The sequence below is a fragment of the Delphinapterus leucas genome, chromosome 1 (assembly GCF_059928025.1).
Source record: "Delphinapterus leucas isolate spDelLeu-1000000601 "Yukka" chromosome 1, BTC_Dleu_Yukka2, whole genome shotgun sequence".
In the NCBI taxonomy this organism is placed as follows: Eukaryota; Metazoa; Chordata; class Mammalia; order Artiodactyla; family Monodontidae; genus Delphinapterus; species Delphinapterus leucas.
This window is the reverse complement of record NC_143129.1, coordinates 175,524,483-175,548,056: the sequence shown is the minus strand read 5'-3', so window position 1 is coordinate 175,548,056 and position 23,574 is coordinate 175,524,483. Positions and strand designations below refer to the sequence as shown.

Genomic DNA, 23,574 nt, shown 5'->3' with positions numbered 1-23,574 from the left:
GTGACTGGCATACTGTAGTCGTTCAGTATGTTTACTGCTATCATCATTCCTTCCATGGTTATGACAATTTCCTCCACAGGCTGGAGATATACTTTGGCCCTTAATTGCTAGTACCAATCGGGGCAAACAGGAAGGCTGGAAATTAGTTGCTTTCAGCAGAGTTCAAGGCCTGAGGAGAAATTCCAGCTGCTGAGGGCGTACAAGAGGAACGCACAGGGGCTACGAGCAGCTGGCTCCGTGAACCAGCAGCAAATCGTTCGACAAACACTGCCTCGGAAATAGTCTGCAAATTCGGGGTGAGGTCTTTGCGCCCAGCTCCGCCGTGATCTCGCTGGCTCCCCTCATTTTTCTGAGCCTCAATTTTCTCACTTAGGGACTGGAAATGGGAGGATGATGCAAGCACCACCGCGTGACCAGTGTCAAGCAGGAAAGTACAGTCACAACTGTCTGCCCCCCCTCCATCCTGGTCCTCCCTCTGCCTTGAGGATAGAGTCACCTCTCCAGCAGGACACTCAGGCCCCCCCGTGACCCGGTCCCTGCCTTATGCACAGCCTCATCGTTCATCAATTCCTAACTTACACTCTACCCTCCAGAAACACTGAACTGCCTGCAGGCACACTGCCCACGCCTCAGTCCTGTGTTCCTGCTGGCCCTCGGCTGCCAAGGACCTTCTCACCTTCCTTTGCCTGGCTAAACATTACTCATCGTTCCAGAGTCACCTCCTCGCCTGCCTGAGCCTCACGGTTGCCTACGTGCTCCGACTCCAGGCCTCCCTAACCCTCTGTACGGTATTAGCCTGGAATTCTAGACCATTGAGTTTTCAAAGGGTGGGCTTTGGATCAACTGCATCAGAATCCCCAGGGGGTAGCTGTTAAAAGCACTACTTCCTGGGTGAGGAAACCACCTGTAACAAGCTCTCCAATTATCTCAAGTTTGAGAATCACAGGGCTGAACCTTGGGACACAGATAAAGCCTTTCCTGTGTTCCACCCTCAGCAGCTGGCCCTGGGATTGGCACCTGGATGGGGCTCAGAAGACGTTTTTTGAAAAGAACCTACTCATTCCACAGCAAGAATTGGACGTGAACATCTTGCTGCAGTGATCTTTTCTCCTACTCACTGTCCATTTCTATGAAAACCAGGGGGCACATACATTTTGGCTAAATAAAATATTTATTTAGCCAATCACCATCAAGAATGAAATTTCTGGGATAGTAGAACAAATCTAGGATGTTACAACATTTTCATGATTAGTACAGATTTATTATTAAGAACATAGTCAAATTCTTGAGTGGGTGCCCTTGACATTTCTTAGCACAGTCTGCTTCTAGATTGTTCCTGCAGTGACACCTGCACATCTGGGATACTAGACAGTCATCACTTTTAGCTGAGTTTATGGAGGGGGAAACTCATAGCCTAAAGGGAATAAAATAACTAAAGAGTAAATATCGTTCTTGAAGCTGTTTTATTTAAATGTATAAATGCTAGTATATCAGATCAATTTTATAAAGATTGGATTGATGATATACTCTAATCTCTAGTATTCTGCTTTGTATTATTATTATTATTAAAAAAAATTTTGGGGGGGCTGTGTTGGGTCTTTGTTGCTGCACGCGGGCTTTCTCTAGTTGTGGTGAGCGGGGGCTACTCTTTGTTGCGGTGCGCGGGCTTCTCATTGCGGTGGCTTCTCTTGTCGTGGAGCACGGGCTCTAGGCGCACGGGCTTCAGTAGCTGTGGCACGTGGGCTCAGTAGTTGTGGCTCGCGGGCTCTAGAGCACAGGCTCAGTAGTTGTGGCGCACGGGCTTAGTTGATCTGCAGCATGTGGGATCTTCCTGGACCAGGGCTGCAAACCCGTGTCCCCTGCATTGGCAGGTGGATTCTTAACCACTGCGCCACCAGGAAGTCCCTGCTTTGTATTATTATTTGAATGTTTACAAAAAAAAAAAGAATATAATATTTTCCCTAAAAGTTATTTAGCTAAGGCACTCTCTCTTAATGTACACCTGAACTGCCAATCGATTTCCTTATTTAAGTACTAGAACGCTCTTAGTAACTGTTTTGTACACAAAACGAACAGCTTTCCCGTTAATCATTAATTATCACAGCATTTCACTCCTGCAATAACTTCAGTTGTCTGATTGAATTTCAACCTCTAAAGCACAAGAGGAGAGGCTGGCTCTGAGTTACATCTATGATGCTTCCTATACTGGGAAGTGAGAATTCAGAGCACGACACTAAATCCAAGTGAAGCCCTGTTCCTATTACTGACTTTGCCTGCTGACTAGGCACCATGGCAATCTATGTCATCACATAGCCTCTGGCCACACTCATGACCTGGGATGTCAGAAGTGACCTTGAGCTGACATTCCATGTCAGCTTCCCAAAGACAGAGGCTGAAGCCAAAATGCAGATTTGGGCCAAATCCCAGGCAGAGGTCACAGATACCTTGAGAAGAGCAGAGACACCTGCACTGCTTATCTCATGGGTCCACAAAGAAATTTCCCTCACTGCCACCTTATCTCCCATGAGAGGGTGTTCCTTACCTTTACTGCCCTCACCACCACCCTTTTCTTTTTTTTAAATCACCTTCTCCAGTAGATAGAGAGGGAGTGCTTATCTCTGGGGAGTCTAGAGACACATTTCTAGTAAAAGCTCAGAAAGCCCCATAAAAGAATTATCTTCACCGCCTTCCTCAGAATTAAGAATGAAACCTCGGATTCTCAACCATGCCTTGAGGGACGCAGTAAGCAATGTTCAGACTGGATAAGGAGGTTGAATCAGATGGTGCCACTGACCAGCTGGGTGGCCTCGGGTGAATTACGTCACCCTTCTGACATTCTGTTTCTTCCTCGGCAAAAGCCTCAGGGGATTGTAATGAGAACCCAATGAGATGGTATCTTGTACCTGCATCTAGAGAGCGCTCAATAAAGGTTAGATGTTGACCATGTTATTATGATGGGATCAGTATCAACGTCCAGCACCGCATTTGCTAACGTTTACTATGTGTCAGGTGCTCTTCCAAGCCTTTGATATGTATTAATTAATTTAACCCTCTTGACAGCCCTATGATGGAGATACTACCACTGTCCCTGTGCTAGAGATGAAGAAACTGAGGCACAGAGAAGTGAAGTCACCAAACAAGTAGGGGAAGCTTGGATGGCCTCAGGGCTCAGATGGGGACCCAAGAACAGAAAGGTGGTACATCACACCCTGAACTCCAGTTGCAAAGGATCGCCTTGGGGTGCTGAGTGAGAAGCTCACCTTGCAGAAACACAAAACCTTAGAGTTAAAAGAAACCTACATACAACTCGATACTCTACTTGTACAGGTGAAAAAACTGGTGCTGGTGTCCGGACAGGGAAAGCAACGTGCCCAGGGCCACACAGGGACTTAGCAGCAGAATCAAACAGAGAACCAGGTCCCTTGGCTGACCAGTCCCCATGCTTTCCCTGCGTCTCAGACCCCTCCAGAGACCATAGATAGAATCTGAGAGGTTGCCAAAGTCCCTAAAATTGAGTTAAAAAATGACACTTGTGGAGTATTATTCTGAGGAAATGGCCCACGCAGTAATAACAGCAATGATAACAGTACTATAGCAAATGTTGGTATTTAACAACTAGTAACTCTGTGCAAGTCCTGCTCGAAGCGCTTTATGTGTACAAACTCATTTGAGCCCCACAAGAACCCTATGAAGAGGGTGCTATTATTATCCCCATTTGTAGCTGGGGAAACTGCGGCCCAGAGAAGTTAAATAACTTGCCCAGGATCACACGGCTGGTAAGTGGCAGAGCTGGGCTCTGTTTTACACATTCCCTGATCTGGCATTACTGGTATTATCAGAACAGACCCTCTGGGTAATGTGTTTCTTTCTGACAATAGATTTCCAGACAATACTTAAGAGTTTCCTTCATTTCAAGACATACTTGAGGGATCCAGGTGTTGGCCTGGATCCAGCTGTTTCTTTATTGACACAGCTCTGGGAGTCAAAACAAGTCTATTTTCAGGTTATTTCAATAGACCAAGTTTCCTTCTTTCTGAAGGAATCAACCCCCTCCCTTTGCCCTACAAACCCTGGCGGGAGGGCGGCTCCAGTTCTGAACTTGGCTTCAAAGCTAAATTCCCAGCTGGGCTGAACTGGCACAGCCTGGCTGCTCAAAGAAAGCCTTCATGGCTGAACAAAACCCAAGGCTGGGAGATGTGCCTGGTGCAAGGAGCCCGCAGTTAGGCTGTGACTGGGATCGATTTATTACCCTGGGATTAGATCCTGTGTAAGGTGTTCTGCAAAGAGCTGAGCTCTGGCCAAGTTACCAGGAAAATTTCCCTTGACACACACCTGACCATACACAGATAGCAAAGCCTCTTGACAGCTGGCAGGTATGCGGGAATGTGGGGGAAGGGAAGGACTCATACTTACTGAGCCCTTGCTACATGCCAGCCCTGGGCCAAGCACTTGATAATACAATTGCATTTGTTTTCCACAATGACCCTAGGAGGATGCTATTCTTATTCCTATTTTACAGATAAGAATATTATGGCTTAGAGAACAGGGGGTGGGGGGGCACCTGCCCAAGGTCAAAAAGGTGTCAGAGGTGGGATTTGAACCCAGGCCACTCTGGCCCACAGACAAGGTGTCACAAGAACTGAGGGGGAGTGGGGTGTTGGGGCCACAGAATGTTAAAGTCACAAACTCATGGCCCTTAGCATTCATCCATTCAATACCCCCTTCCTACAAATGAGGATGGAGGCCCAGAGACGGGAAGTGACTTGATAAGGCCACACAGCGAGTCAGGGCTGCACTGTGACTCTCTGTCCAGTGCTCTTCCCACCTCAGTGCACCATCTCTTAATGGGGGGAGGGGACACACAGGATGCTGTTATCTGAAGAGTGGAAGTCCTTGATTCCTGACAGGGTGGCCAGGGTCGCAGGGCACACTTACTCAGATTCCTCCTCTTTGGTTTCCTTCAGGCTCTCGAGGAACGTCTCTTCGAGGAGGTCCAGCTCCTCCAAGGGCACTTGGAGGAGGGAGGTCATGTGGCAAATGAGGACTCGGGCCCGAGCATCGTAGCGCCCTGGAAAGAGAGAAAGAGCACGGGGTCAGTTCAGCTTCCAAGCACAGAGATGTTAACAGCAGCGCAACGGATGAAACCCAAACCCCAGATACGTCCGAAGTGCACAGCCCCGAGAACCAGTCAGCTGAGCAAGGAAACAGCTTCTGGGGCGGAACCGTGTGCAACCATTACCCACACGGATCGGAAGAAAGGTGGCGTGTTTCACCAAATCAGCAAAGATCAAATTTTCACATCCCAAAGCTGTTAAGGACGTGATATCACGATCAGAAGGAAATCCAACTCCATCATGACATACAAGGCCCCTGGCCAACTCCACGACCTCACCTTCTAGAATGTTCCTGCTGCGGAGCCTTTGCACTTGTTTTGTTTCCACCACCGGGAAGGCTCATTCCCCAGATCTTCTTGGGAGGCTCCTCCCCCTCATTCAAGTCTCTGTTCAGACGCCTCCCGCTCACAGAGGCCTTCCTGACCCCCGGCCCCCATTACTTTACCCCTTTACTCTGCATTTTGTTCCACACAGAGCTTGCCCTGCTCTGACATCATATCCATTTACTCTCGTTTGTCTCTCCCCGTGAAGTATAAACTTTATAAGTATAAACTCTACACTGCTTTATCTCCAGTCCTTAGGAGAGTGCTCGGCACAAAGAATAAATGTTCAATTAATGACCTGACAGACCTGGGTACGGATACTATTTGTGTCTAACCTTGGGCAAAGCTCATCCTCGCTCAGGTGGAAGTGGAAATAGTAACAGTCATCTCACAAAGTTTTTTTTTTTGGCGGTATGCGGGCCTCTCACTGCTGTGGCCTCTCCTGTTGCGGAGCACAGGCTCTGGATGCGCAGGCTCAGTGGCCATGGCTCACGAACCCAGCCGCTCCGCAGCATGTGGGATTTTCCTGGACCGGGGCACGAACCCGCATCCCCTGCATCGGCAGGCGGACTCTCAACCACTGCGCCACCAGGGAAGCCCTCACAAAGTTTTGAGGAGAGGACTCTGGGTCCATGACGGGTCCTTAATGAATGATGCAGAACCGGCCTCCTCTGCTGGGTGTCTGCAATGCTGCATGGTAATTTTATACTAAGGTCGTAGTAGCTACGATAACCTCAGCTTCTGCAAGATAAGCCAGTTCCTTCCTCTAACGAGGGTCCTTAGAGCGAGCCGTGGTCTAGCAGCACTTGCCCAGCTGCCCTCGGCCGCCTCCCTGGATGAGGACCTGTGTGTCGGGAAACAGACACCACAGGCCATGTCTTGGGGTTATTGATCAGCTAATGTTCCACAAATAAAGGAGCTCCCTCCTAGGCTCACAGACTATTGCACGTAGGCCATAATCGACCTGTGGCAATTAACAAGCCTTGGCCGTGGTGATTAACTGATGGCAGTTATTATCAGCCACTAATTCATACTCCATTGGTCAAGGCTGCCGTGATTCAGTTTCTGGAATACAGACTGCCAGGTGCACAGGTGATTAAAACCTCCCAAGGTATTCTCGGGCACGGGACTCTGGAATGTCAGCCTCGTGTAAGGGTCATTTCAAGGACCTTGACAGCCAGGCTGCTGGACTTGGAGCTGAGGTTCTATTTAAGGCAGGTGGTGAGTGGTGGAGGAGGGGCAGGAGTCCTGGGCTACCCAGGACAACTTGCCAGGTAGCCAACTCACTCCTCAAGGGCCAATCCATCCTGTCTCAATAAAAAGCCCAACTTGGGGTTCAGGCCAAAAGCCTGGGCATCGTTCTTGATTTTTCTCGTTGCCCCTCCTCAGACATCCAATCTACCAGCTAATGGTGACAGCTGCACCTCCAAAATGTATCCTGAGTCTGACCACGGCTCCCCATCTCTGCTGCGCGGCCACTGTGACTGCCATCGCTCTTCAAGGACCAGCCATTGCCCTGGTTCCTCCTGCCCCACACTCTATTTGCCACGCAGCAGCTTGAAGGCTGAAGTCATAAATCTGATCGGGGTTCTCTTCCCCAACTTAAAACTCCCCAATGCACTTAGAATAAAATCCACATTTCTTCCCATGGTCTGCAAGACTGTACATTTTCTAACCCCTTCCTGCCACTCTCTACCACCTCACTTTCTACTGGTCCCTGTTTCCACCAGTATTTGTCCCACCAAGAAGCCAAGCTCATTCCTGCCCCAGGGCCTTTGCACTTGTTCTAACTAGCAAGCTCCTGATCTGAGAAGGTCTGGGCGCATTCATGCCTGGAGGAAGTGGTGTAATCAAGATGACTCCTCCTCCCGCTACCTCTGCAGGGAAGGAAATCTGCATCCACGGTGCTCCTAACAAATGCTGGGCACCACTCAAGAAGCTTGCATTCCTGATTGCTAATCTTCCCAGTGGTCCTGGGAAGCTGGTATTATGATGCCTCATTTTGCACAAGAGGGAAGAAAGGGTGCAGAAAGGCTAAGAAACTTCCTAAATCAGGGGTCCCCAGCCCCCAGTCCACAGACCGGTACCGGTCCGTGGCCTGTTAGGAACCGGGCCACACAGCAGGAGGTGAGCTGTGGGCGAGGCGCGAAGCTTCATTGGCCGCTCCCATCGCTCCCTGTCGTTAGCATCACCACCTGAACCATCTCCCCCACCCGAGTCTGCGGAAAAACTGTCTTCCACGAATCCAGTCCCTGGTGCCAAAAAGGTTGGGGACCGCTGTTCTAAATCACACAGCTGAGAGAGCCGTGGAATTTGGCTTAAAACCCAGGATGCCAAAGTTTCTGTTCATTTCACTGTGGCTGCCTTTTAAAGGCAAATCTAATTGAGGGAATTCCCCGGAGGTCCAGTGGTTAGGACTCCGAGCTCTCATTGTGGAGGGCCCAGGTTCGATCACTGGTCGGGGAACTAAAATCCCACAAGCTGAGCGGTGCAGCCAAAAAAAAAAAAAAAGACTAGAATAAGGCAAATCTACTCAAGTGAAGTTTTGTGATTCCAGGTCAATCCCATGTGGTCAGCTGTGAATCCTACCTTCTGGGTGCATGGGATATGTGGGGTGCACCCACAATCCCAGGCATAGCCCTAGGCCATGGGCCAAAGGTGCACACACAGGACCCATCACCCGGCAGCCTGTTCTTTGGAAAATCTTGGTGGGGGGCGGGCTCAGGGATCTTGGCTCTGCCCCCAGGGGGCAGGAGTATGCCAGCCTCCAACTGCTGGGCAGCCCCAGCACCCACCCAGACTCCACCCTTGGAGCCCAACTGGTCCTTCTGGCCTAGGAAGAGCAAGGGACATGTCCAAAGTCACCCAGTGTGTTTGGACAGACCCGGGGGCAGAACAAACACTTCTGGGCTCCTTTTCTCACCAGCATCTCAATAGAGAAGTTGATGCACTTTGCACTTCACCATCCAACACTGTGCTGTGCATTAAAGGATGAACAGCGTCCTTGGAGCTTGACACTAAACGCCAGGTGCACCCCAGGCGCTGTGACAACAACCACCACCTGCCCTGCATTTCCAAATGCACCTCCTCAGGGAGCAGTACAACCTCCATTGCCAGGCACTGAACCAGCCTCTGTTCTCACTATGGATCTGAGTTCGGGAGCCAGAATGACCTGCCTGGGGTTGAGCTTGCCTCTCCTCGGAGAGCAGCAGAATCCCAGACCTTTGGGAAGAGATCACGGCCAATCCCTTCCCTTTGGGGACTGCCCTCCAGACCAAAGGAAAAAGGAATTCAGAGGCAGAAACTTCAGCCTTTGTTGGGACACAGACTGGGGTTTGAATTTTCATCTGACTACCTACTAGCTGAATGGCTTCTGGCAAGCTTCTTGACCTCTCTGAGCCTCAGTTTCCTCATCTGTACAATGGGGGCAAGAATACCCTTTTAATCTGGCGTTTGTTGAGATACAGAGAAGATGCATGTGATGAGACTGGCCAGCACCTGGGATGCAGTAAGTGATCAAGAAAGGGTGGTTAATAGTACTCTTTTTATGGTAAATTGTCAAATTTCCTCTATCCTTAGATGCTAAGAAGCCAGGGCTGCTGGGGTGAGGCTGTGAGCTGCTGCTGCTGTGTCAGCACGGGGAACCTTCGTCTCGCCTTTCCCTGCGGTCTGAGGACACTCTCAGGCCGTATTCATTCAACTGATTAACCAGCCTACTGCACTGCCATCCCTCGATGGACCGACTTTTTTTTTTGGCCGTGCTGCGTGCCTTGTGGGATCTTAGTTTCCCGACCAGGGACTGAACCCAGGACCTGGCAGTGAAAGCACCGAGTCCTAACCACTGAACAACAAGGGAATTCCCCCAACTTTTCTAATTGTACATTTTATGTAACATTTAGAATATTTATATCCAATTTCACCCTCAATGAATTTTTTTTTTCATATAAAGGAAACCACACCTTACTCTAGTCCCACGGTCCTCCCCCCATCTCCCCCATGGGCACTGGTCTGACTTACAAGTCTTCCCAGGGTCTTCACTTTGGTGGGCAGAGTGTGGCTGGAGGCACGGGACTTTTTTTTTTCTTTTTAAATTTAATTAATTAATTTTTGGCTGCATTGGGTCTTCGTTGCTGCGCGTGGGCTTTCTGTAGTTGTGGTGAGCAGGGGCTACTCTTTGTCACAATGTGCATACTTCTCATTGTGGTGGCTTCTCTTGTTTCGGAGCATGGGCTCTAGGCGTGCGGGCTTCAGTAGTTGTGGCACGTGGGCTCAGTAGTTGTGGCTCGCGGGCTCTAGAGCACAGGCTCAGTAGTTGTAGTGCACGGGCTTAGTCGCTCTGCGGCCTGTGGGATCTTCTTGGACCAGGGATCAAATCCGTGTCCCCTGCAATGGCAGTTGGATTCTTAACCACTGCTCCACCAGGGAAGTCCCAAGGGACAGGACTTCTAAGATGCACCCTGTCTCAGGGCAGGACTCGAACTCCGATGGTTTCAGGTATGACTCCTGCCTTTTCTCTTCACGGCTCATTTTGGGGGGACAGTTAAGGGTGGTCAGCGTGGCAACAAGCTTACTTCAAGGCCGGTGGTCATGGGAGCAAAGGGGGCCCATCTGAGGCCTCCCTCCGGCTCCACCCTCTCAGCTGCTGGCAAGATTGGCCTCCTCCGGCCTCTACCACATGGGGTGCCCACGCTTCATTCTGGCCTCATCAAATCCCCTTAAAGTCAGCTGTAAGGATGAGGATTTTATCATTTTATCTCCATGTAGGAAGCAGAAAAGCAGTTAAGCATGGACTCTGGAACCACACTGCCTGGGTTCAAATCCTTGCTGTGTGACCTCAGGCAGGTGATTTCACTTTCTGGGCCGCAGCTGCCTCTTTTGTAAAATGGGGGACAGGAATAGCATCTACCTCCCAGGGCTGTTGAGGGGTTTAAACAAATTGTAAAGAATTTTTCTCAGGGCCTGCACACAGTAGGCACTCAATGAGCATCGGCCCTGGTTAGAACTACTCCCAGCACCTAGCAGACGGCCTGGCACACACAGTGCGGGCTCCGTTCTCATTTGCTGAATGGATGAACAGCCAGCTTCAATACTGATAGCAAGCTTTACGAACCTTGAGGACCTGATGAAGAACCTAGCCACCAGCTGACAACGCGTTCCACCACGATCAACGACCAACCTCTCAAACCTTTCTGATTCATTGGGGAGGTAGGGTTTGCAACTCAGTAATAAAGACCAGGTCAGAAAGTAGAGCCAAGTTTGCGGTGAAGGTTGTTATATCTCATGTGGCTGCATGTCGTCGGGTTCCATGGCCTGGAGTCAATGTTATCTTAGGATTCAGAGTACAGAGGGCAAGAGCCATGCTTCAGCTTAAGTGTCCTGCGCACGTTCACCATGAGACTCACTGCCTTAAATGGAATTTGAAACTTACTTGGAAATGCCACCTCGGGTTACTTAACCTCCTGAGCCTAATTTCCTACCAGTGGGGATAACAGTATCTACTCTAGCAGTTGATTTGAGGATTATATACGATGCAATAATTCACCATCTGTGTACAGGACCTAGGAGAGCAACTATGTAACTTATAAAGATTACCAACTACAAATAAACCAGCCCCACCTGAGACGGCCAAATTTGGGGTCCTGAACCCATGGTTCTCAACCAGGGATGTTTTTGCCCCCCGAGGATATCTGGCAAAGCATGGAGACATTTCTGGTTATCACAACTCAGGAAGTGCTACTGGCATCTAGTGAGTAGAGGCCAGGGATTTAGCTAAATCTCCTACATGGCACGGGGTGGTCCCACAACAAAGAATTATCCAGTCCCAAATGTCAATAGTGCCACAGTTGTGAAACCCAGTCTAGAGTTGGCTCAGATTTAGTTTAACCTTCAACATATAAAAGGCTTATTTTTTCCAGTTGTGTGGGCAAGAAGCTTCATGGGTTGTTACTGGGTGAGAAGAAAATGATTAGCATGCATAAAAAATTCCACCCAGCTGCCAAGATGGCATTGTTTTGTGACTAACATCCCAATATTGTCAGTATGGGTCAACCTTCCAGGAAGTTCAGAGACGTGCGGCTTTTTGTGTTGATGTCTTGGGCTGATTCCATGATTAATCACCCTGTGTCACACCCAGAGAGAGAGGCAGTAGCACAGAGAGCCTTCTGTGCTGTGTGTCCTACTCCATCAGTCTCTGTAGAAAAAAGATGTTTTAGCCCTCAAGTTCAGACAAACCATCTTGCTAGTATCTGAGCTTGTGCTCTAAGGAAAGGACATCCATCCTTATTTCTATCCATCCAACCTTCTATCCATTTATCCATCCGTCCCTCCATCCCTTCATCCATCCATCCATTCACCCAACAAGTACTAAATGCCCGCCACGTGTCCATCAGTGTTGCAGACACTGGGATATGATGGTGAACAAGCCAGACAAGGGCCCTACTCTCATGGAGCTTATGGGAAAGGCCCTGAACAACCGGCCCAACTGTGACACTGACCTTCTCCTTACAAGATCCTTGACTGTGTTCTTGGGATCAAAGACAGTTTTGTTTTGCTCTGAAGTAGCATCTGGCTCTTGCCTCTCATTTGTATTTGAAGTTGAAGTTCAGAGAAGTTAAGTGACTTGATCAAGGTCACACAATGGGAGTCTGAGAGACAGGATGACAGTCCAGGTTTTCTGGTTCCCAGGGCTTTCCCATTTCACCACCACCACCACCGTGCCCCAGTGGCACTCATGGCCTGCTTCCTGCACGCCAGCTCTGTTCTGAGCACTTTACCTGGGTTATTTCATTTAATCCTCACCACTGCCCTATAAGGTAAAAAGTACTGTTTGTTCCCATTTAACACCTGAGAAAACCGAGACACAGAGACATTCAGGACCTTGCCAAAGTAGAGCTTGAATCTTAACACCAGGCAGCCTGATCCCCAGATGCACCCAGTTCTTGGTCCCTGGTTCTTCATTAATAAGGACAGAGTTGGACATGACAACTGTAGCCGCTCCCACTCCGGGCCTCCTTTTCTCACCTACAGGCGGAGCTCGTTTTACTGCTCTTTGCCTTGTCTGTGGCAACCCTGCATCCAGCAGGTCCATCAGTGCCATTTTTCCAACAGCATTTTTAAATTAAGGTATATCCATTGTTGTTTTAGACACAGCGTTACTGTACACTTAATAGACTACAGTATAGTGTAAATATAACTTTTATATGCACTGAGAAACCAAAAATATTCACGTGACTGGCTTTACTGCGGTGGTCTGGAACGGAACCCGCAATATCTCCGAGGTCTGCCTGTGTCTGATGAGAGGGTCGTCTAGATGGTTTGAGGGACCACCTACCTCTGACCTCTGGGGAAATTTTGAGCCCTAGCACCCACTCCCATTGGGGTCCCGGCGTGCCAGTGAAGCTCCTCCTGTTTGTAGATGCCGGCATCTGGTGGGGCTTTGAGATAAACCAAAGGCACCCCCCAGATGTTGTCAGAGACTGGTATTCTTTAGATACGAGGTACTACTATATTCCCGTGGGGATGCTGCCACAGTCCTCAACCCCTGTGGGTAAAATCTGCTAAGGTTTTTGTTAATAGCACTTGTTTTAGAATGTCCAGCTCTGCCATTACCAGCTTAGGCCAGTTACTTCACCTCTCTGGGCCTCAGTTTGCTCGTCTGGAAAGTGGGAATGTCTACATGAAAGGATGTCTATGAGGATGATGTGAAACAATGCCTGACAAGGGTCGGGTACCATGACCAGCGTTAACAGGGTGCTTCATAAGTGGTGGTTATTCTCAAGAGACATCTCAAAGGCAATGCCGGTTTAGAGGCTGCCTATGAGAATACCCCCGGGAGGGAATGAAGTACCAGGTGATGACATTAGACAGACTGTTTCAAACCCACTCCAATTATTCTGTGAGAGCCAGGCCAAGGTCACCCACAGCAAAGGGGGTAAGTAAAGTGTCCTGGGTGCTCCTGGGAGCTCAGGAGGGCTTGTGATTGGCAGGTGGGGGCAGGAAGCAGGCTAGGATGAACGTGGCTCGCTGGGCTCGTGGCCCAGCTCTACTGGCTTCCCTTTCCTTTCTTTTTTTTTTATTGCGGTATGCGGGCCTCTCACTGTTGTGGCCTCTCCCGTTGCGGAGCACAGGCTCCGGACGCGCAGGCTCAGCGGCCACGGCTCAGGGGCCCAGCCGCTCCACGGCATGTGGGATCTTCCTGGACCGGGGCACGAACCCGTGTCCCCTGCATCGGCAGGCGGACTCTCAACCACTGCGCCACCAGGGAAGCCCCCTTTCCTTTCTTGCACCAAAAAGGTCACTGGGGACGGGACCGCAGGGGCAACACCTACCACTGGCTTCACTGGCTGAGGTGCAGATACGTGCCCCACAACTTATGAAATCAACTCACCATCCTTGAGTGAGAAGCTCAGAAGGTCCTGAGGGAAGAGTAACAGGAATTAGCAATAGGTTGATTTGTAACCAGCCTGCTCACTTGACAAATGTTTATTGACCCTTAAAAAGTGGGAGAACAAGGCAGACAAAATACCTCTGGCGTACATTCGAGGGGCGAGCCAGACAAACAAGTAAGCAGATAACTGAATAAATGCGTGAGAATTTCAGGGAGTCAGATGAAGGAGGGGAAGGGCTGTACCCATCGATAGCCTGTGTCAAGCTTCTGCCTGCTTCAAATGCATACAGAGCAGGTGAGTGACATGCCCAAGGGCACACAGCAAAGCTGCTACTTCCAAAAGGAGGCACCACAGCTTAGCAGTCAGGAGCACGGGCTCTGGAGTAAGACTGCCAAGGTTCAAATCAGCTGTGTGACCTTGAACAAGTTACCTAACGTCTCTGTGCCTCCATTTATCATCCTACTATCTAATAAAATTGCTTTGAGAATTAAATGAGTTCATATTAGTAAGGTATTAGCATATAATAAGTACTGTTTAAGTAATAAATCGATAGTAAATATTCAATAATGATAATTCAACATTAGCTATGATCGTCATCATCACATGAAATTATGATGCAATATTTAATCTTTCAATTCCCCCCACGCCACTAGAAGCGATATTCAGGCTGACTTTGAGTGGAAATTATCTGTTCTACTTTCCCTGGCAGCCACCACCTGGGCGGTGGGTGTACCTGAGTGATCACCAGTGGGTCGTCCTTCAAGATGGGGTCCTTCAATAAAATCTGAGCAAACGTGTCTGCTCCTTCGCCTCCCAGGCCGCTGGCAAAAGCAGTCATGGTTGTCAAGACAGCTTCAGACAAGTCCAGCCACTTCACCAGGCCAGCCACAAAGTCCGTGCAGAAGGATCTGAAAGACAGACGCAGCTGAGATCCTGGACCGTGCATCTCACGATATGAGGTGTGTGCAGGGATGTGAAGACCTGGCACTTACAAAAAACCACGGCGACTGTGGCCCAGGGAATACGGAAGAGCCAAAACCTGATTTCAGGTGTGTGGACTTGGGCTTCTTCCTCCACCAAAACTTTGACCACAGGGCTGATAAACCACACGAACGGGGCTAACGAGCAGTTACTGACCATACGCCCTGAGGCCGGCCTGCCCTGGGGCTGTGGAATCAAAAATGAGCAAGATGGGCCTTGGATGAGACGCTCGCAGCGGGATGGAGACTTGAGCGGAACTAACTGATCCAGGGCCATGGGATATGCTAGGACAGGGGCAGGAATCAAGCCCCGATGAGTCGAGAGGGAGCCCCAAATCCACCTGTGAGGTGAGAGGCAGTGACCAGAAAAGGTTCCCACACATGGAGATTGGCTGCTGTTGGAAATGGCCACGGACATGCTTTCTGGAGACACAATGGCTGCTGTAGAAGTGGATAAAGTGCAGAGAAGTCTGTCCTCCAGCCGTGCCCACCGCCACCATGGGGGCTCTGTCTGCAGCAGTCATTTGAGGGGGTCCCTGGGTGGGGGATGGATGGGGTGCTCCAGGAGAGAAGGGACCCCAGGAGCTACAGGAAACACATGGCATCTTGGGGACCCCAGAAGAGTCCATATAAGGCTTTGATTCCAAGCCACCACTGGGATGCGGAAAAGGGAATCAGATCAGAGGGGATTAGACCAGTGCAGAGAAAAGGCTTCCCAGAGACAAGCAGAGCTCCCTGGTAGAGAGGGCGACCTCAGGAAGCTCCCTGCTTGCACTGCCCAGCTCCGGTTCCTGTGGATCCCAGGCAGCCCACCCAACCCATTCTTTAGAGCTGCTGCTGCCAAAACCCAAGTAGAGAGATCTCTGCAGGCTGGGCCTGTGACAGGAGCAGTGCAGGACTCAGGTTCAAATCCTGGCCCTACCACTGTTTTGGTCCAGGTCCCCGGGAAGCAGCTCTGAAATGATTACTGGGGATTCTGTTGGGGTCAACGTCTGTGAATGGGCAGGGAGGATACAGGACTGGGCAGGGAGGTCCAGTCTCAACAGAAGCCTCAGCTGACCCTGTGGGGAGATCTGAAGATGGGGTGACCCTTGAGAACTGCCCCCAGTGGGGCAACAGGGCTGGGCCTTTATACCCTTATTTCAGACAGTCATCGGACAAAGGCTGACCCAGGAAGGCAGCAGAACCTTGGGTGAAGTGGCTCTCTTCAGCTGAGGCAGACCCAGGCTGTGCTGGAAAGCCCTCTCAGTAGCTGGGGGAACGTCCTTCACTCCTTTTTTTTTTTGACCATGCCACGGGGCATGAGGGATCTTAGTTCCCTGACCAGGGATCAAACCTGCGCCCCCTGCCGTAGAAGCGTGGAGTCTTAACCACTGGAGCGCCAGGGAAGTCCCAGGAAAGTCCTTCACTCCTGAAGGACATCTGAGCTAGTAACTCGACCTCTCTGTGCCTCAGTTTCCTTATCTGCAAATGGGTCTAAGAAACCAACTTCATAAAATTGTTTGAGGATTAAATGAGATGATACATGTAAAGCAGCCCGAGCAGGGCTTGGCATGCAGTAGATACTCAACTAATGTTAGTTAGCATCACTATTTTATTTACAAGGTGACCAAGAGAGGCAGTGGAGAAGAGGGTTGAGCCGGGCTCTAATGTCTGACCCCTCGGGGGAGTCCTGGCTCCCTCGGTGACTGGCTTCATGCCCTACTTCACCTCTCTTAGTTTTACTCTCCTCTGCTGTAAAATGAGGATGATAATAGGGCCTGTCTCATGGATTGGCTGGAAAGATTAAATGACATAATAGTGCCTGATAACCCTCAATAAATGTTAGCTACTGCTGTAACAATTACTGTAACTTACCCCGCTACAATTACTGGGATTACCCTGGGATGATGTGTGAGTGTATATGCAGGGAGGGATGACTAAGTGAATTGAGCATTACTTTGGGGTAAACATATACGTAGTGCCGAGGGCAGCGGCACGGCCTGGCCCTGTGTCCATGAAGGAAGTCCTGGATGTAGAGAAGCATCTCAGAACAAGAGTGGAGGAGTGAGGAGCACGAACTCCAGCTCAAATCCCAGCTGTGCCACAATCTGTGTGATCTTGGGCAAGTTACTTAGCCTCTCTGTGCCTCTGTTTCTTTGTCTGTAAAACGGTGGCGATAACGATGAAACCTATTGCATAGTGTTGTTGAAAGCTAAGTTAACATTTGTCATGTGCTTAGAGCAAAACCTGGCACATATAAAGCCCTATACTGGTGTTTCTTTAAATGAACAAATGAATTAATAAATATATATGTAAAGTGCCAGGACAGCAATCTATGAAATAAGAAATAGCATTGTAGAATGGCAGGGCCTTGGTAAATGCTTCTAACGTGACTGCTGATCTAGCTGAACCAACTAAAAATCAATAGCAATGATGATAATCAATGGTGATCACAGAGCAACTGTCTGTCAGTCCCTGTACTTAGTGCTTCATACACACGGACTCATTTACTTCTCATTACAGCCCCATGAGGGAGGGAGGTACTATTTTTACCCCCATTCTAGAGATAAAGACACCCGGAACCAGAAAGGTGTTTTTTTGTTAGTTTGTTTTGTGGTTTTTGGCAATGCCACATGGCTTGTGGGATCTTAGGTCACTCAGCAGTGAAATCACGGAGTCCTAATCACTGGACTGCCAGGGTATTCCCCAGAGAGGTTAAGTGACAGCTCCAGGGTCCAGGGTTCTCTCTGACTCCAGAGGCCATGCTTCACCACTGCAGAGATCGTCCCTCTCCAGCAATCACATTCCTTGGCACCCACCGAGTGCTGGGCACCGGCTAGGCTGGTGCATCCATCTCCCCTCTCATCCTTGCCATGTCTTGAGACGGAGCCCCTGGGCTATGGAGGTTAAACGCCATATCAAGGGTCCCCTGGCTGGGAAAGGGCAAAGCCTCATCTGGAATCCAGGTTCCCGACTCCTAGTCCAAAGCTCCTCCTATTCACTAGGGGCTGGAAAACTACACCAGGGGGCTGCAGCCCCCTTTTTTTTTTTGAAACTAAGTTTTATTGGAACACAGCACGCCCATTCCTTTACATGCTGTCTCCCGGCTGCTTTTAGCCTACATGCAACAGCAAAGCTGGGTGACTGCAACAGAGGCCACAGGGTTTGCAAGCCTAAAGTATCGAGACCTTCACGGACAAAGCTTACTGACCCCTGCTCTACACCATTAATATCTCCAAGTTTAATAAACAGAGTTCATTGTAAGGAACAGCGTCTGTGACGCTTACAGCATGGAAGAGAGATAAATATTTAAAAGGCTTGCTTTTATGCCCCATGTGGACATAAACACAGAAAGTTTTCTAAAGATTACTGAAACCAACAGCATATCTGGGATTTACAACCCAGATTGAGGCTGGTTTTAAAATGTGTTTGGGGCCTTAAGAAGACTGAGATCAACCAAGCGGAAAGAGGTGGCATAGAGCATTGTAACTTTCAGGAAGGAAATTGCCCCCAAGGCAGATGCTTCCGGCTCAGCCACATTGTGCTTAACACCATACTTGGATTTTGTGGGGGACACAGAACAACTTCTCCATGTGCCCTCCCAGGCGGTGCCCAGCACGGGCCTGGCACACAGTTCAGGTTCATAAATATTTGTTTATGTGAACAAAGTATGCAGAACTCTTCCCCCACCTATCTACCAGCTTATCAGGTAGGGATTTATCAGATCTGAGAAGCTTCTGGAAAGACAGAGCTTCCCATGCATGGCACAGGTATGGGCTAGAGCAGGGAGAGAGCTGGACCCTTGCAGGAGATGGGACCCTGGCTTGCTTGGGAACAGAACATCCAACGAGATATATTCTAACCTCTAGATAGAGAACGTGGTTTCATTATTAATAATGAGAACATCCAACGTTTGTTTGGCAGTAGCTCTGTGCCAGGCTCTGCAGGGGCCATCAACACGTTCCTTCCTCAGGACCACCCTCTCTGATGGATGGCCGTTTCTCAGCAGCAGTGATTCCCCAGCCCCTTCTTCCTGACCAGTAGAAGCCCCCTCCCATGACGGAGACAGAGTATGTCAAGTGCCTTTATTTTTTTCCCTGCCTCCCTTGCAGGTGAGGCGAGGGCATTTGACTAGACCTAGCCAATGACACAAAAGGGGAAGCCTTCTCAGGGTATCCCGGGAAAGAGTTCCTCCCTGATGAGAGACTTGAAGAGAATCCCTGTCCTCCTCTTCCTTGGGCCTTCCTTCCTTTGCCTTGGGTCTTGTTCTGTGATGTATGGCACTGCAGCAGCCATTTTATGATCAGGAGGGGGAGGCTAAGAACTGCAGAAAAGCCAACCCAAAGGCTTTTTGAGGTGCTGTATCAATGCTGGAACTCTCTTCCTTTTGATGTCTTGTTAAGTGAGAAAAACAAATCTCTTATTATTTATTTTTAAATTTTAAAATTTGTTTCACATCTTTATTGGAATATAAATGCTTTACAATGTTGTATTCATTTCTGCCGTACAACAAAGTGAATCAGCTACATGTATACATATATCCCCATATCCCTTCCCTCTTGAACCTCCCTCCCACCCTCCCTGTCCCATCCCTCTAGGTCATCACAAAGCATCGAGTTGATCTCCTTGTGCTATGCAGCTGCTTCCCACTAGCCATCCATTATACATTTGGTAGTGTGTATATGTCAGTGCTACTCTCTCACTTCATCCCAGCTTCTCCTTCCCACCCTGTGCCCTCTAGTCTGTTCTCTATGTCTGCCTCTTTATTCCTGCCCTGCCACTAGGTTCATCAGTACCACTTTTTAAAATTCCATATATGTGCGTTAGCGTATGGTATTTGTTTTTCTCTTTCTGACTTACTTTACTCTGTGTGACAGATTCTAGGTCCATCCACCTCACTACAAATAATTCAATTTCATTCCTTTTTATGGCTGAGTAATATTCCATTGTATATATGTGCCACATCTTCTTTATCCATTCATCTGTTGATGGACATTTAGGTTGCTTCCATGTCCTGGGTATTGTAAATAGTGCTGCAATGAATATTGTGGTACATTATCTTTTCTAAAAAATAAATTTATTTATTTATTTATTTATGGCTGTGTTGGGTCTGCATTGCTGCGCACACGCTTTCTCTAGCTGCGGTGAGCGGGGTCTACTCTTCGTTGTGGTGCGCGGGCTTCTCATCGTGGTGGCTTGTCTTTGTTGTGGAGCACAGGCCCTAGGCGTGCCGGTTTCAGTAGTTGTGGCTTGCAGGCTCTAGAGCGCAGGCTCAGTAGTTGTGGCGCACGGCCTTAGTTGCTCCGCAGCATGTGGGATCTTCCTGGACCAGGGCTCGAACCCGTTGTGCCCTGCATTGGCAGGCGGATTCTTAACCACTGCACCACCAGGGAAGTCCCTACATGTATCTTTTTGAGTTATGGTTTTCTCAGGGTATATGCCCAGTAGTGGGATTGCTGGGTCGTATGGTAGTTCTATTTTCAGTTTTTTAAGGAACCTCCATGCTGTTCTCCATAGTGGCTGTATCAATTTACATTCCCACCAACAGTGCAGGAGGGTTCCTTTTTCTCCACACCCTCTCCAGCATTTATTGTTTCTAGATTTTTTGATGATGGTCATTGTAACTTTTATTATTTAAATCTCTTTTAGTACAGTGTACTGTTACTTGCAGCCCAAAGTACCCTGAATGGTAGGGGTAAGTTCCAGGATTGTCTTCATTTTACAGATGAGGAAATTGAACAAATAAAGTAAGTCACAGACTCAGCAAGCACCACCATTTATTGAGCACCTACTGTGGGCCGAACACTATGCTATGTGCTTTAACTATATCATCTCATTTGATTCTTGTAGTCACTCAGCAGGTGGGTATCACTAGCCCTATTCTACAGATGAAGACACTGATGCATAGGGAAGTTAAATAAACTGCCTAAGGCCACATGTAACTGGAAAGTGGCAGGGGTAGGACTCGAACCCAGATCTAAGTCCAAATCCCGTGGAATGTCTCCTGTGCTAAGAAAGTCAGTATTTATCCATCCCTTCTTTTCACAGACCTTTACCGAGGGTGTGTGTTACACCAAGCTGTGTGCCAGGCACTGGGAACTCAGAGATGAACGAGGCAGCTCCTGCCCTTCAGGGAAGAGTTACAGTGCAGCATGGTGGCTGTGGTGACAGGTCACTGGACAGACAGGTGGAGAAGCTTCCTGTCTGGGGGGCTGAGGAGGGTCTGGGAAGGCTTCCTGGAAGTGACCCCCAAGGAGATGAAAACGCTCAAGTTTCGGGCCAGTGGGAGGGACAAAGAAAAAAAGCAAAACAAACAAAAACCCAGCTAAGACCCAAGGCACGGGGAAGTTTACTCATGGGGACCATGGCTGGGGTTGGGGGCTGCGGTTCTTGAAAACACTGCAGATGCAAAAACTTCTTGCCATCTCCTGCCCCCAACCCATCACTCCCTGTCTCAGGAATGATATCTCTGTCCTCCCAGGACCCCTCCCCATCTGGACCTTTGGGGCCAAAGTTAGCTCCTCCCTCTGGCCCATCCACAGCACCCAAGCTGTCTCCAAGTCAACTGCATTCTCCCTGAGAAAAACTGCGTGTGTCCCTCCATCTCTGGGTCACTGTCCTGGTTTCTCCAAACAACTCCCTCCTCTGGTCTCCAAACTCTCTCCCCGCAAAATCCTTAAAGGGCTTGAAGGCCAAGCCCAAGCTCTTAGCCACTCTACCATTCCGACTCCATGTACTGAGTGTCACTGAACCTGATATGCATCGTGGCACTTAGCCCACTTGTCCACTGTTAAGATCACTCATTTGGGTGCCCGCCCCCCACCAGACTGTAAGCACCAGGAGGGTAGAAGCCAGGCCTTGCTTTTCCTTGTTTTCTCCACAGGGCCTTGTACTACACTCAGCACATAGTAAGTGCTCACTGAGTGTAGATATCTTATCCCCCTATTAGGGTGTGTCCTACTTGAGGGCAGGGATAGTGTCGGCCTTGTTTGTCTTTTTTTTTTTTTTTTAATGTTGGGGGTAGGAGATAATTAATTTATTTATCTTTGCTGTGTTGGGTCATCGTTTCTGTGTGAGGGCTCTCTCTAATTGTGGCAAGCGGGGGCCACTCTTCATCGCGCAGGCCTCTCACTATCGCAGCCTCTCTTGTTGCGGAGCACAAGCTCCAGACGCGCAGGCTCAGTAGTTGTGGCTCACAGGCCTAGTTGCTCCGCGGCATGTGGGATCCTCCCAGACCAGGGCTCGAACCCGTGTCCCTTACATTAGCAGGCAGATTCTCAACCACTGCGCCACCAGGGAAGCCCCGGCCTTGTTTGTCTTACTCATGTCCACTTTCCATGTACTTCAAACGGTGCCTGGTGAAATGCTTCTAGGTGCTCCTTAAATGCTTGGTGAAGGTATAAATAAGTGGGTACTGAATGAGGGATGCCCTAGCCCCCTACCACACTGTGAGCTCCTTGAAGGCAAGGACAATGGCTTTCTCCTCTTTGTAGTGTCCAGTAACACCTGGCAGGCTGCTTGGCTGCCAAGAGTCATCTCCCTGAAGAAGCATGACCATCCCTCTGTGAGATAAAAGCACTCACCTTTGCTCAGGTTCTGGAAAGAGCTGGGACAGGGAGATGCCACAGAGGGCGGCATAGGCAAAACGGTTGGTCTCGGTCAGCTCCCGGCCTGTGGGCAGATGCGGCTCCCCTTCCACACCTGGCTCGGCCACCTGGGGCAGCCTCTGGCTCGACCCGTCCCCTGTGGCCATTTCCAGCCCTGCAGGGAGAAATCCCAGTGAAAAATGCTTTCAGCAGGTAGGCAAAGCTTCCTTAAATGGGACACAAAAACTACCACATCATAAAAGAAAAGGTAGACAAATTAGCCCTCATTCAAATTAAAAACTTCTATTCATCATCTTTAAGAGACTGGGGCTGGGGGAGATATTTTCAATGTGTATATCACAAAGGATTTGTATCCATAGTGTAAAAACAACTCCTACAAGTCACTAAGAAAAAGAAACAAGGCAAATTTAAGATGGGCAAAAGACTTGAATAGGTACTTCACAAAAGATATCCAATGGCCAATAAGCACACGCAGAGGTGTTCAACATCACTGGGCATCAGAGAAACAGAAATTAAAACCCCAATGAGACACGGCTACTCACCCATCAGAATGGCTAAAATTAAAAGACTGACAATACCAAGTGCTGACGAAGATAAGGGACAAATAGAACTTCCATATACTGCTGGTGGGAGTGTAAATTAGCCATCTGAGACATGGAAATTAAAACTCCAATGAGATACTACCATTCACATATCAGAAAGGTTAAAATTAAAAAGACCTACAATACTAAGAGAATAAGGAGCAAATAGAACTTTCATACACTGCTGGTGGGAGTGTAAATTGGTACAACCCTGTGAAAGATGGTTTGACTTTATCCACTAAATTTAAACATGTGTCTTCCCTACACCCCAGCAACTCCACTCCTGAGAAATGAAGGTTTATGTCTCCCAAAAGACACAAATGTTCATAGGAGCTTCACTCATAATAGTCCCAAATGAAACAACCCACACATTCACCCACAGCAGAATGGACAACCTATGCAGATTTATACCATGGAATATTACACAGAAATGAAAAGAATGAAGTTTGGCTCACCACAACATGAGTGAATCTCAATGGTAAGCAGATGGTCATTCACCAGAGAATATATACTGTAGGATTACGTTTATATGAACTTGAAGAATAGGTCAAACCAATCTATTGTGAGAAGAGTCAGAAGAGAGGTTGCCAGTGGGAGGGA

The 23,574-nt window shown here is 48.9% G+C and overlaps 1 protein-coding gene across 4 annotated transcripts in view; it reads right to left on the bottom strand.

Moving 5' to 3' along the window:
- The window catches only part of TMCO4 (transmembrane and coiled-coil domains 4), a 95,572-nt gene that overhangs the window by 53,934 nt on the left and 18,064 nt on the right, over window positions 1–23,574 (bottom strand). For all 4 annotated transcript variants that reach the window (XM_022552117.2, XM_022552115.2, XM_022552116.2 and 1 more), the window contains 4 exons: window positions 22,370–22,547; window positions 14,558–14,732; window positions 13,824–13,851; window positions 4,936–5,068 (listed from right to left, as the gene is read on the bottom strand). In XM_022552117.2, the coding sequence (XP_022407825.2) occupies window positions 4,936–5,068; window positions 13,824–13,851; window positions 14,558–14,732; window positions 22,370–22,539 (506 nt within the window). In that variant the 5' untranslated portion in view covers window positions 22,540–22,547. The remainder of the gene's footprint in view (window positions 1–4,935; window positions 5,069–13,823; window positions 13,852–14,557; window positions 14,733–22,369; window positions 22,548–23,574) is intronic.